The 14097-nt window shown below is 40.7% G+C and overlaps 1 protein-coding gene across 4 annotated transcripts in view; it reads left to right on the forward strand.

Annotated features, from left to right (window-relative positions):
• ankrd44 (ankyrin repeat domain 44) overlaps positions 1-14097 on the forward strand; it is a 29378-nt gene that overhangs the window by 1707 nt on the left and 13574 nt on the right. For all 4 annotated transcript variants that reach the window (XM_072444969.1, XM_072444967.1, XM_072444970.1 and 1 more), the window contains exons 2-7: positions 10229-10312; positions 11368-11446; positions 11561-11631; positions 12118-12318; positions 13195-13282; positions 13845-13987. In XM_072444969.1, the coding sequence (XP_072301070.1) occupies positions 10229-10312; positions 11368-11446; positions 11561-11631; positions 12118-12318; positions 13195-13282; positions 13845-13987 (666 nt within the window). The remainder of the gene's footprint in view (positions 1-10228; positions 10313-11367; positions 11447-11560; positions 11632-12117; positions 12319-13194; positions 13283-13844; positions 13988-14097) is intronic.

Here is a 14097-nt window from a genome sequence, read left to right on the forward strand (position 1 = left end):
TGCCGCAGGGCCGAACGGAAATGGCGCAAGTCAAAGCTCCAGGTTCAAAAAGAGATTTACAAAGAAAAGCTGAACATGTACAACCTAATCTTATGTAGAACTAGGGAAAGATATTTTTCTGAAATAATTGGAAGCTGCAGTAACAACTCGCGTGCCCTGTTTGCCACAGTAAACAGATTAACAAACCCTCCAGCTCAGCTGCCGTTAGAACTCATTTCCACATCCAAGTGTAATGAGTTTGCATTATTCTTTAATGACAAAGTTCAGGGCATTAAAAATGCTATAAATCCCACAATGCAAAAAATGACCCTAAAACCACCAAGACACTTAGAGCTAACTCACTTTGCACCAGTAACTGACAAAACTGTCCATGAGATCATCATCAGTCTGAGTTCATCTACATGCTGCCTTGATGTGTTACCCACCAGATTTCTAAAGTCTGTGCTGAACAGTTTGTTAGCACCATTCACTCACATAGTTAACATGTCGCTTCAATCTGGAACATTCCCAATGTCTTTGAAAACTGCGGTCATAAAGCCTCTCCTAAAGAAGAGCAGTCTTGATGCCGCAGTACTGAGTCATTACCGGCCCATCTCTAATCTGCCATTTTTGGGCAAAGTCCTTGAAAAGGTTGTTTACCAACAGCTCACAGATTTCCTCTTAATAAACAACTCATTTGATGTTTTTCAGTCAGGTTTTAGACCTCATCACAGCACTGAGACTGCTCTTGTCAAGGTGACAAATGACATCCGCCTGAACACTGACACGGGCAAAGCCTCAGTCTTAATTCTGTTAGATCTGAGTGCTGCTTTTGACACTGTCGATCATGGGATCCTCTTACAGAGACTAGAGGACTGGGTGGGCATCACTGGCACTGCCCTAAACTGGCTAAGGTCCTATCTGGAAGACAGGAAGTGCTTTGTTGAAATTGGTAGCTGTGTCTCAGACCACATGACCCTGACCTGTGGAGTGCCCCAAGGGTCAGTCCTGGGTCCCCTTCTGTTCAACCTCTACATGCTGCCGTTAGGTCAGTTGATACGCAGTGAAAATGTGTCCTATCACAATTATGCAGACGACACTCAGATCTATGTTTCACTATCGGCAGGTGAATATGGACCAGTAGATTCACTCTGTCACTGCATCCAACAGATCAGTTTGTGGATGCAAAACAACTTTCTCCAGCTGAACTCAGACAAGACTGAAATAATCGTTTTTGGCCCACAGAAACAAAGAGAAAGTGTTAGCGGTCACCTCCAGAGTCTCGCTCTAAAACCTACAAACCAAATTAGAAATCTGGGGGTAATAATGGACTCAGACTTGAACTTTAATAGCCACATTAAATCAATAACATCAGCAGCTTTTTACCATCTAAAAAACATTGCCAAAATCAAAAATATAGTGTCAAAACCAGATTTAGAGAGACTTATCCACGCGTTTGTCTCCAGTAGATTAGACTACTGTAACGGCCTGCTCACTGGCCTCTCCAAACGAGTTGTAAAACAGCTGCAGTACATCCAGAACGCTGCTGCTCGGGTCCTGACTAGAACCAGGAAGTATGATCACATTAGTCCTGTTCTCAGGTCTCTGCACTGGCTCCCTGTGGCTCAGAGAATAGACTTTAAAGCAGCTCTGCTTGTGTACAAGTCTCTCCATGGCCTAGCACCAAAGTACATCTTGGATATGTTAGTGCCATATGAACCATCTCAGACTCTTGAGGACCTCAGGGACCGGCCTCCTGCTGGTGCCCAGAGTCAGGACAAAACATGGGGAATCTGCGTTTCAGTTTTATGCAGCTAAAATCTGGAACATTCTTCCTGAAGATGTGAGACAGGCTTCTACTCTGACAATGTTCAAATCTAAGCTAAAAACTGTTTTGTTTAGCTGCGCATATGACTGAAAGGATTTTTTCTTTGCACTCTTCTCTTTTGTTTGTGATTTTATTAGTTTAGAAAATCAGTTGGATTGATAATTTTTAATTTAGTTAATTTTATTGTATTTCTGTTTCTGTAATTTCTTTGTGATTTGAATGCATTTTTCCTGCTGTGAAGCACTTTGAATTGCCTTGTGTATGAAATGTGCTCTACAAATAAACTTGCCTTGCCTAATGATGTAGCTCCATACACGAAGCTCTGCTAATGGTGTAGCTCCATACATGAAGCTCTGCTAATGGTGTAGCTCCATACATGAAGCTCTGCTAATGGTGGAGCTCCATACATGAAGCTCTGCTAATGGTGTCGCTCCAAACATGAAGCTCTGCTAATGGTGTAGCTCCATACATGAAGCTCTGCTAATGGTGGAGCTCCATACATGAAGCTCTGCTAATGATGTAGCTCCATACATGAAGCTCTGCTAATGGTGGAGCTCTATACATGAAGCTCTGCTAATGGTGGAGCTCCATACATGAAGCTCTGCTAATGGTGGAGCTCCAAACATGACGCTCTGTTAATGGTGGAGCTCCATATATGAAGCTCTGCTAATGGTGGAGCTCCATACATGAAGCTCTGCTAATGGTGTAGACTAATATTGTGTTAAATTCTACAGAACAAAAACATAAACAACAATTTTGTATAACCTAAAATGGTATTCGAGCTTCACAAAAAGTACTATTTGTGATAAATCATATAATATATCTATATGGGGTAAACATTACCTTGTATTTCTCCAGTAAAACAACAAAAAATTGGATTTTGCCTTCATCTAAAATGCTAAATGCCTTGTCATAAAATAAAGTGAAATCACACATACCAAAACCATGTTCTATGGTTACTCGCAATATCTTCATTGAAATCACATTTGTTCCTTCATTCTGGAAGTAAGAATGTATTTTTAATGTTCCTTAAGTTATTTCTTTGCTCGACTCGATTGCTCATATGAGGTATTAACCCATAAAAAAAGGCAGTATTCAAGTGTTTTAAAGGGTTTCTTCTTATTTAGTTCAGCCTGTAGAGATGTGTCCGTCTGTCCGTCTGTGAGAGTCGGATCTCTCTTTCACTGGAACTCCTCCAGGTTTCTACGCTTTTTTCCCAAAGAGGTTTTTTTTGTAGTTTTTCCTGGCCGAGAAGGAGAGTCTAAGGACAGAGGACCCTGGGACATCGTCCCTCGCCACCACAGACATTGTCTGACTCCATCGCCACCACAGACATTGTTGATTCATTTCTCCCTGTGGCCCTCAGAGGCAACTGTTGTTGTGATTTTGGGCCTTACAAAAATAAATGTATTTGATTTGATTTGATGTTCGTGTCTTAACATAAAATTGGGACAGCCGACTTCACTTCCTGCTTTCCTCGCACTTCCCAAAGCATCCCCATTCCCCAGGGCCATGCAGATGTCCTCAATAGTGAACTATAACCTATATATTTGGCCAATATGAACATTTGCAAGTTTATTTTAAGAAGACTCAAGTTTATTATAATTTTTTTTCAAGCAAGCTTTTTTGGAAGTACTAGTGTCTTTTCCTGGCCTTCACCCAATCCGACCTAATGGAGCTTTTATAGATCCAGCGATTTCCAGACAACAATGACAACGCATAGTATTTGTGGTGTAGAAAGTATGATGCTATTATAACTTGGCTAAAGTGTCTTTTCTCAGCAGAGGGCCAAACATAGGCTACTTAAGGACAGATTATATAAGAATGCTGTATGTTGAAAGTTCATCTTTTAATGCAAACGCTGTACTGTAGCTCTTCCTATAAAAGCCCAACCTAATGCTTGTCTTAAGTCAGCAGACGAGACTGGAACGACTTAGTGACAACAAGTTTATCTGTTCAGAAAAGAAAACGCACAGTAGTATTGTTGTTTTAAAGGGAACAGAGAAGCAGAGTTTTACGTAACCCCAAACTACAGGGATTTCCTGTTATTTTCAGAAAACGCACGATGATGATGACGTTCGATGCAATCTTGATGCCTCGGCTCACAGTCCCGTCGTCTTCAACAGCGTGACGTGCAAACTGTTCACGTTTTGAGTTCATTGCAGAGAATGTTTATTAAAAATGTAACGCACACGGGGAGAAAATGACGTAAGTTGCTGTTTTGTAAAAGAGCTGAAGGTCTATAGTCTGCTTGTCTTTATGCTCAAAACATCGGTCACAACACTGTGCTCTTTGTGTTGGTCAGAGGTCTTAAGCTTGCTCTGCCAAATCGAGTTGGAAATCACAGGATCCCTCACAATTCGATACGATACACAATGCACAGCTCATGATACGATAGAATCACAATTTTATGGCACATGTTACAACTATTCTGTGATGTATACATTTTTAAAAAGCTACAACCTGCACAAACTGAATTAGAAATGCACCCATTTTCATCATCATCCACACAGTGAACATGCCTAAAGTATTATATAAACAAGTTTCCTTTCACTAAACATGCAGCAAAACTATAGCGATGCTACAAAATAAATGTGTCGCTATATTGATACAGCAACCCATGATATCAATACTGTAAACCAAATTGAGTAGAATAGATTTTGATATTCAAGCACACCCCTTATCTTCAAAAGCAAACTTAACCATGGCAACAAAATGAGCGAGATGCAGTAAAACACTGGGATACACAATGAAACAATGACATGTGTTCTTTTGTACAGCACATTGACTGCAAACATTGGCCAGATGGAGAACTAAAGAGAGAAAAAGCAAAAAACAGAAGGGTAAACATTGTGCTGTAAGTCACATTGCAGTCCTTACAAAAGCAGTGCTATGAGTTAGTGCTCAGCTGGTTTGAGGGCATCACCGCCTCCTGCTGACCCCGAGGGGATGGAGAGCAGCCAGTCCAGTTTGGGCCGCTCCAGTTTGGGCCGCTCCAGTTTGGGCCGCTCCAGTTTGGGCCCCTCCAGTTTGGGCCCCTCCAGTTTGGGCCCCTCCAGTTTGGGCCCCTCCAGTTTGGGCCCCTCCAGTTTTGCTCCAGTTTGGGCCGCTCCAGTTTGGGCCGCTCTAGTTTTGCTCCAGTTTGGGCCGCTCTAGTTTGGGCCCCTCCAGTTTGGGCCGCTCTAGTTTGGGCCCCTCCAGTTTGGGCCCCTCCAGTTTGGGCCCCTCCAGTTTGGGCCCCTCCAGTTTGGGCCGCTCCAGTTTGGGCCGCTCCAGTTTGGGCCGCTCCAGTTTGGGCCGCTCCAGTTTTGCTCCAGTTTGGGCCGCTCCAGTTTGGGCCGCTCCAGTTTGGGCCGCTCCAGTTTGGGCCGCTCCAGTTTGGGCCCCTCCAGTTTGGGCCGCTCCAGTTTTGCTCCAGTTTGGGCCCCTCCAGTTTGGGCCCCTCCAGTTTGGGCCGCTCCAGTTTGGGCCGCTCCAGTTTGGGCCGCTCCAGTTTGGGCCGCTCCAGTTTGAGCCGCTCCAGTTTGAGCCGCTCCAGTTTGAGCCGCTCCAGTTTGGGCCAGCGTCAGAGGAAATAAAGCCATATACTGGTCCTTTTGTGCGGCTGCAGGTTCGCCTCTCGTGGGCCATCTGTGGAATGAAAACACGCCTAATCTGATGGAGGAGGTTTGTGTAGTTTATGAATAGAGAAAGATAGAGAGGAAATATGTTTCTCTTCGTGCTTCCAAAGTCAACATTCCTGTCCGATTGACAGTGTCTCGAAGCTGTGACAGTGCACTTTGTTTACGGCAGCCTGCGTCTGTCTCTTGTCCTGTCTATTTCAGTGACACAAACAGTAGGTGTGAATAATCTGTTTATTAAAGTTGTATATAGCGTGTACTTGTCAGCCATGTGAATAATTTGATAATGCCCAGCACTTAAGACAGATTGAAGCTCCGGCATCCTCAGTGGGAGAAAGCAGAAGCAGATAACAAAGTCTTGTGATGAGATAGAACTGTTGATGTATTGTATGTGTTGTATTAACATCATAGTGAATTGTTGGATACAGACTGCAGATTCCTAAAAAGGACACTTTTAGTAATGTCCGGGTATTCTACATCTCAACAGGAAACTACTCACACAAGTTCTGAAATGTATGACCTAGTTGTTTAAAGGCCCGGCTCATTATGCTTCTGCGCCTACAATTCAGATCGCACCATGTCCTATGTTTGAGGTGTCCTTGGAGTATATCTAATATGAATAATTGTTTGTTTTACATGGCACTGAATGGAGCTGTATACTTGGTTTTACATGCTTTAGTGTAATTCAGTTGATCACAAGGCAATGCATTTTTTGGGCAGGAAGGGGATCTAATTCAGACTAAAGCCGCAGGAATGATCAAAATCAAACTGAAATTCAAATCTGAATAGCTGCTTTTTAGGTACTAAATATAATTGCCTTTGTAAACAACAAATATCCTTTGTCTTTCCCTACATTAAACCTGCTTAAGCCTGTAGTTAAGACCAGTGAGTATTAACCCTTTTGATGTGATTCAGTAGGGCTTGGTACCGTTAAAATGGCCAGTACCAAAAGGTTAAAGTACTACTGGTACCCGGGGAAAAAAGTAATGAAACTTTTAAAGATACTTGTTGGTCACTGTGAGAGCATTATACAAAAGTTAAAGTTAGCAGTGTCACCACAAATTAACAATATAAACAAGTTTACTTCAAATAAATAGTATAGTACATATAAATCACTACGACAATGCTAAAAAATAACATGATTGTTGTTTATAATTAATGCAGTCCCACAGACCTAAATGGGTCCTAAAAGGACATAAACCGTAATGCTTACATAGCATAATGTAGTGTTCACTATAGGGTCAGGCGCGAGTAGTATAACGGATCACTCATCTTTATTTATAAAAATGTGTCCAGAAAGTATTAGTACTTTAAACGAACTTTGCAAAGAATTCAAAAAACCCTCGTCCAGGTTGTCATTATGAGGTATTGTTTTGAGGCAAATAATAAATGTAATCCATTTTGAAATAAGGCTGTAACATAACAAAATGTGAAAACGTGAATATGGTACTTTCCAGATGCACTGTATTTAATGGAATTCATGACCATTGCAGCTCTGTTTTTATCAGTCCAATATTTTACAAGCCTAATCTAGACTAAGTACTGTGATATCGATACTAGAGCGATATTTGGAGATACTTTTTGACTTTTAGGCTGTCGACTACAACTGTTTTTTTGCATCAATATTGTGTTACTTTTGCGTTACTTTTGGAATAGGTACCAAAAACCAGGTATTATTCCAAACCAAAAAGACGACATCAACTATTGGCAGGCCTGTTAAAGTCAAACCGTTATCCAGCCGACCCCCCTGCAGACTCGGCGTGCCCCCGTGGGGATCAGGGCCGTCCTATGCTCAGAGAGTCTGTGTTGTAGGAATGGAGAGGAGCGGAGCTAAAAGGCCATATGTTGCAGTGTTGGCAGCCGCAAAGCCCTCGTGATCCATTGCTGGGACATTATTTTGACCGTTCGCCAATGTCGGTGAAGGTTATCACTTTCTTATCGCTGCTCTTGTGCAAACCTGCTGATTGAATTTAAGTGACAACGTGAAGGTGAATTTGAATCCTTCCTTTCCTTTCGTAGTATTTACAGTTTTTGTAAATCCTCCACTACAGTGTACAATAAATTTCCTGCTTGGATGTTAAAATGGGAGTTTCACGGACAAACGCTTTACAGGTTTGTCTAAACAACCGGTTTTCCTTTGTCCTCTAGGGTCAGAGCAAAAAAATGTGGGGTGAATGGAAAAGTTTAAGATTCACTAATGGGACAATTCATTTAAAAAAATCATTTTCTCATTGAAATGTTGCTAATTCTGTGTTGCAGAATTAATATTATTTGCATTCAAGACATAGAGACATTCAAGACGCATATTTGAATAGTTAATTGTATTGACCCTTGGTTTGTGGCCCTCTGCTTCATTTATGTTGCAACATGCATTCAGTTTAAATGAGTCCTGCTAAAGAAAGAATTGTGTGAAATGTTATTAGTGTGACTATGTAACATTTCTGGTTTCTGGATTGTCTCCATGGAAATGTTATTACTTGCGCTTAATTTACTAATCGTGACTAGTCAACTATGACTTGCAGTTGTATTGGACTATACAGGTATTTTTTTAAAGACTGGCAAAAAGCAAAAATAAATTAACTATACATATTATTTGCAAATACTCTCCATCTATAAAACTTCAGTCACCATATTTCAACCTTTATTTGGTTGATAATTTATCCAAAATTCCAACTGTACAACAGAAATAATTGTTTGACTAGTCGACTAATCAATAAAATGTATTGTTGACGAGTCGACTACAATGATCTTTAGTGACAGCCCTATTGCTTTGTCTAGAATATTAGAATGAACATTTTTCCGGGCTGCTCAAACGTTAAGCCGTGAAGTTACTGCCTTCACCCTCAGGAGGAAGTGGTCTCATGTGCCTGAGCAAAAGCAGAAGTGAAACGCTGCTCTGTAGTTCCTCTCTGTGTTTCTGAGAAGGGACTGCTGTGCAACAGGAAGTCAGGCACAGAGACACAGGAAGTCATCTGAGGCCGAGCATAATTCAAGCATAACTACACTCATTACCTGTAGCTAACATTCCTGTCATCTGCTCAGACACGCTCGCTTGAAATGATAATGTACAACATTAGTTTTTATTGTTTGTACTTTGAAATTGGAATGAGAAGTGAAACCTGCTTCGGTTCTTGTGTTTTTATGAGCTTGATATTTCAAAAGGATTAGACATAAATTTGGTACATTATGTATTGCATGTTTACAAATGGTTATAATTGTATAGAGAACAAAAATATAGCGTTTGCTATTAATTGTATATGTATTTCATTAATTACTGTAAAGGCTGTGTCTATTGAACCTTCCGAGGGCTACCAACTCTCTGGTTGTCATGGTAACATGCAATATCAGTCGAAAGGCTCAGAACATTTGTACCCTTATGTTTGTCCTTATGAAACGGTAACTTACAAGTCACTAAACCACGTCCACCGAGCCAAAGCAGCAGTTGTTTTCGATTAGTTTCAGTTCAATTGTAACATTTGATCATTTCCTACACAGATTTACAGCTTTGAGAACGTCAGAGGACAATCAGTCTAGCGATTTATTATATCGATTAAGCGCTTAGCTGTTTAGCATGCAAAATGCCTTTTTACATATAACATTTTTACTCTCTTTATACTTGACCCAGATAAAGTTAAGAATACTGCTTGAGGTCGTTCTGATAAAGTTTATTACAGGTAAAATGTTTTTTTGATCAAAAACGCTTAAAGTAAAGGTTTCTTTGTGTCATTTTAATGTAATCCCTGCTTTGTACGAGTCATTTTTTGTACATGTCATAATAAAATGTCTTCCAGTTAATAATTATTCAATTACTAAATTAGTTGACAATTATCTCAATCGGTTAGTTGCAATTAAACTAAGGCCTAGTCATTTATATGTATACCAAAGATTAAACCAGGACTAAAACTAGGCTGAATGCGGCAAAGGAAAAGTAAATGACATCCCCATGGAGACGAGCAGGTCAGAACAGTCACATAGGGCACCTTTAAAACTGACATGTCCGCTACATTTCTCCTCCTCCTCCTCCTCCTTCACTAAGACCAAATCCTCATGAGTTTGTGTCCCTGAAAGAACAGCCTGTATTTACATCATATCTGGGAATGCGCCTTCAAAATAAGGGCCCGATCTCCGCGCAGTGTCCTTCGTTTATCATTCCCCCAGGGCGACCGTATACTTTCAAGATCCTCATCTACAAAAGATGCGTTTGAACCGTCGCACAAAACTTTAGATATCCTTGTTACTGCTAACAGTATGAATAGTTTTAGAGCGAGTGTACAGTAAGTTGCATTCTTGCCGTAGCTTGCTCTGACATTTGTAAACACTGGAGCTCAATGTCAAACAGCTGCCCCGCGCCACACCGTGTACCGTGGGAAGAATCATGCCTCGTCCGGCCATTTCCAGGACATGTTTTCTCCCTCACATTGTTTTTCCGATAAAACTTAACGCTGGAACTGATTTTGTGCTGGCTCTGTATCGTTTCCATAGGCGTCTGACTTACAGTATATGTGTGTGTATATATATATATATATATATATATATATTTAATTTAATTTAATTTAATTTAATTTAATTTAATTAAATTTTAAATAAAAAGTCAGATTCACAAGCAATTTCAGTATTGTTTTCGCATTCTCTATAGAACAATGTTTGCACAATTATTCAGGAATGTGCTAAAACGTGCCTGTAAATGTCTTGGTTTCTGTTTTAATGTTAATTTTGCATATTTACAAAACAAAACTTGATCGATATTATGCTTTTTATATTTATTGTCTCACGGTGATCCTTTGCTTCTGTCCATCCGCAGCCTCCTCTCATCCAGGCCATCTTCAGCGGAGACCCTGAGGAGATCCGTATGCTCATTTACAAGTCAGAAGACATCAACGCACCGGTACAGACACAGCCTACACACCCAATTCTGAGAAAACATCCCAGCTTCCTAGAGGCAGAAATGAAAAAGGAATGCAGGGGTTGTCGGATCTCTCTCTCTTTTTTTAATAGTGTACAGCATCAGGCATGAAATGTAATTGCTCAGAAACTTGTCTCTTGAAACATTGAGAAAACAAGTCAAGAAATGATGACTTAGTTTATAATTTGAATGAGTAATATCATTTGCAGACAATATACAGTTAAATCATGTCCACATATAGCCAACAAGCGTGTGTCACGTTCAAATATGTAATGGAATGACTGTAAATAGTTCGATGCTTCTAAAATAGAGCTCAGTTTACCAACACGACTTGATCTTAGAGTAGCTAATGCCCTCACTTCCCGTGTTCTTCAGCTCAAACCAGAACTAAAAGTAAAGAAGTAAAGAGCTGCAGTGTCAGCAGCAGTCACCACAAACGCGTAGTATGTTTTCTGTGCATCACACGGTAGAAAACACGACCCGTTCACTTTATTGGAGCGGCTGCACTCCAGAGCAGGTCACGTGGACTGGAGGACCGCTCATAGACTCTTACTGTTGGAGTGCGTGAGCTCATTATGTTCGAACAATACATTTGTCGACAATGACGACTCCAGGACCCGTAATATAACAAACGCCTCCGTTGTACGCCAGCACTCGTACGTCTGTCACAGTGCAATATGTCTGCAGGCAGATAAGCAGTCGACTTTAAAGAATGAAGGTTTAACATACAGTTTACATAATGTAATAGTTGTTTTATTTAAGGTTATATTATGATGTTAATATTCCCGATGGTTGGTGTTTGAGGATTCATTAATTTTCAGAATTTGATTGTCATTGTAAAGTCCTGTTACAGTCTTAGCAGCAGCATAAAGGACATGACGAGAACGTACAGCGTTTCGTTCATTGTTATTGTATTGGTGGATTTGAATGCTGCTGACCCTCTCTACCACCTCATCGTCAATAGAGAGAGGATGGTGGTTATTTATTACATTGTACTGAATATTTTGATGCTAATTGAAGTGTTTTTATACCTTCAGGATTCAGAGAAACGCACGCCGCTCCACGCAGCAGCTTTTCTGGGCGATGCTGAAATCACAGAGATCCTCATTCTCTCAGGTAAAACTCTCTTTATCCGCTATCTGAACCTTTTTATACGCTGATTTTTATTATTCCCTGCAGTATTTAGGACTAGTTGTAGTATTTCAGTGTGCGCACCCCTCTTCTCCACAGGGGCCAGAGTCAATGCCAAAGATAACATGTGGCTCACCCCTCTGCATCGCGCGGTGGCGTCTCGGAGTGAGGTAAGGTGCACGCCGAGCGCACGCTTTTGTTCTTTCACATCCCGACAGCAGCTCCTCCCTTAGAAACAGGTGTCGATGAGACGATAGGTGCACCCAAGTACTCCTTTAAAACAGGTTATCCAACATGGCTAGAATATCTCAGGCCTTTAACAGATTGGCTCTTAACCTAAGGATTATTATTGTGGTTTTTCAGTCGAGCAGGAAGCAAATGTGTCGACACCCAACACAAAAGAAACCACTACATGTTTTAGTAATCTGTCACATACTGTAGATGCTCTTAAACTTTAAACTCCAAAATAAATAAATCCAACCATGATTCAAAGTTTCATTATAATAATATAACGCTGTACATAATAAAACATGCAGAAATAACACATTTATTTAATAGGGTAGATTCATCTTTGGTTGATGCTGCGTTAAATCCACAAGCATACATTTTCATAGCCATCACACACTTTTAAACATGTTAATCTTTGCTGTTGCTAGGAGACGGTGGGCGTTTTAATCCGCCACTCGGCTGATGTGAACGCCAGGGACAAGAACTGGCAAACGCCGCTGCACGTGGCCTCCGCCAACAACGCCCTGCGATGTGCCGAGGTCATCATCCCGTCACTGAGCAGCGTCAACGTTTCGGACCGAGGAGGGCGGACCGCTCTGCACCACGCCGCCCTCAATGGTCACACGGAGGTACTGCGCATATTTTGGGGAGAATCAAATCTGCATTGACAGGGGAAGTGTGAATAACATAGTTTATGTCGTCATTCTGGCACCTGTTGGTTAGGGTTTGGAAATAGTGCACGGCAACGGTTCTTTTGGTCCTCAAAGTTATGTATTAGAAGCAGTACAAATGCAAATGTTTATGGAGGGTCTTTTAACCCTAATAGTTTTTCAAAACAAATATTTTCTTTATAATTATTTTAGGGTTTATTGGTTTTAATTTCATTTTTACTGGTTTAGTCTTTTTAGGAGGAGTAAGTATGACAATGTTTCTTTGCTGCACAGTGTTTCTAAAATAATAAGCTATATAAATGGGTGGATTTGTATTGTTACAATGTGTTGCCTGATCTTGGCACTATTTCTGTGTTTTGGCGGATATGACATAACATCTTATTCTCTTTTGGATGAAAAGTAAATTTTTAGAAAACATGTGGGTGCATTTACCTGTAACTCCTTCAATTCATAAATCGGATAAACACTGAAGGGAAAGGCGGAGGAGTTTTTGGAGCCAAATCTGGCGAACAGCTTGTCTATTTCTGATTCGGTACTTTCAGCTTGGGTGTTTGTGCAACATATACACCAAATGATGACATATTTACAATACAGTTATATAAGAACATCACCCACATAATCTTTCTAGCTGACGAGCAAAGAAATGGCTGTACACAAACAAAGCCTTTAACACTGCGCTCTCGGGAGTGGTCCGAGCTGCAGCACATGCCAGGCTCGGTCCGCCTCAACGTCTGAATGTCCTTCTCGCTCTTCACCCCCATTTGACCTCATACTGTCAGAACATTGAGTAACTGTGCAACATGTCTTTATATCTCTCTTTGTTTTTCTTTCCAGATGGTAAACCTGTTGCTTTCAAAAGGAGCAAACATCAACGCGTTTGATAAGAAAGACAGCAGAGCATTGCATTGGGCCGCCTTCATGGGTAAGACGCTACATGAGTGTGGTTCATTTATCCTAACATTGCTTATGGGTTAAGGTTAGCAGGATGAATCGACTAATCGTGACTAGTCGACTCAAAAAATTCATCATAGTCTAAAACACACTTTAAAACACTTGTCAAAATACCTTTTTATTACAAAGCACAGCGTTATTAAATCAAAATGGCATAAGAGAATTGATTTTCATCCTGAATACACTTTATTCAAACACATTCTCAATCTATAAGCATTCTGTCTTCATATTTAAACTTTTATTTGGTTGAAAATGCATTTAAAAAGAGTCCAAAATAGAAATAATCGTTCAAAAAAAGCTGACTACTAAGATAATCGTTAGTTGCTGCCCTACTTATGAGCGTGAAACATAACTAAATATCTTTTGTATCACAGACACATCTCATTAAAGCCCCAATTAAGACTGAAATAGCCGAGCAAGCACTGATGACATTATGATTTTAGTCGGCAGAAGTCCAAATAAAATAGTATTTTTATCATTTTTCATCTTTGTGTTTGGTCATTTATTTGTCTTTTTGTCCCCGTTCTGCGCAGGTCATCTGGATGTGATGTGTCTGTTGGTGAACCACGGGGCAGAGATCAGCTGTAAGGACAAAAGGGGCTACACGCCGCTCCACGCTGCTGCCTCCAGTGGACAGATCGCTGTGGTTAAGCATCTGCTCAACCTGGCTGTAGAAGTAAGACTCACTACAGAGAAACTATTACATCTACACTATGTTTTACTCTCACCACGCACACGCTAAGCTACATCGTATAGTAGATGTTGAAATGCGTGACTAACTCCGCA

Source organism: Eucyclogobius newberryi, unplaced genomic scaffold (assembly GCF_026437365.1).
Source record: "Eucyclogobius newberryi isolate DKJ021-1_F unplaced genomic scaffold, fEucNew1.0.hap1 SCAF_14, whole genome shotgun sequence".
In the NCBI taxonomy this organism is placed as follows: domain Eukaryota; kingdom Metazoa; phylum Chordata; class Actinopteri; order Gobiiformes; family Gobiidae; genus Eucyclogobius; species Eucyclogobius newberryi.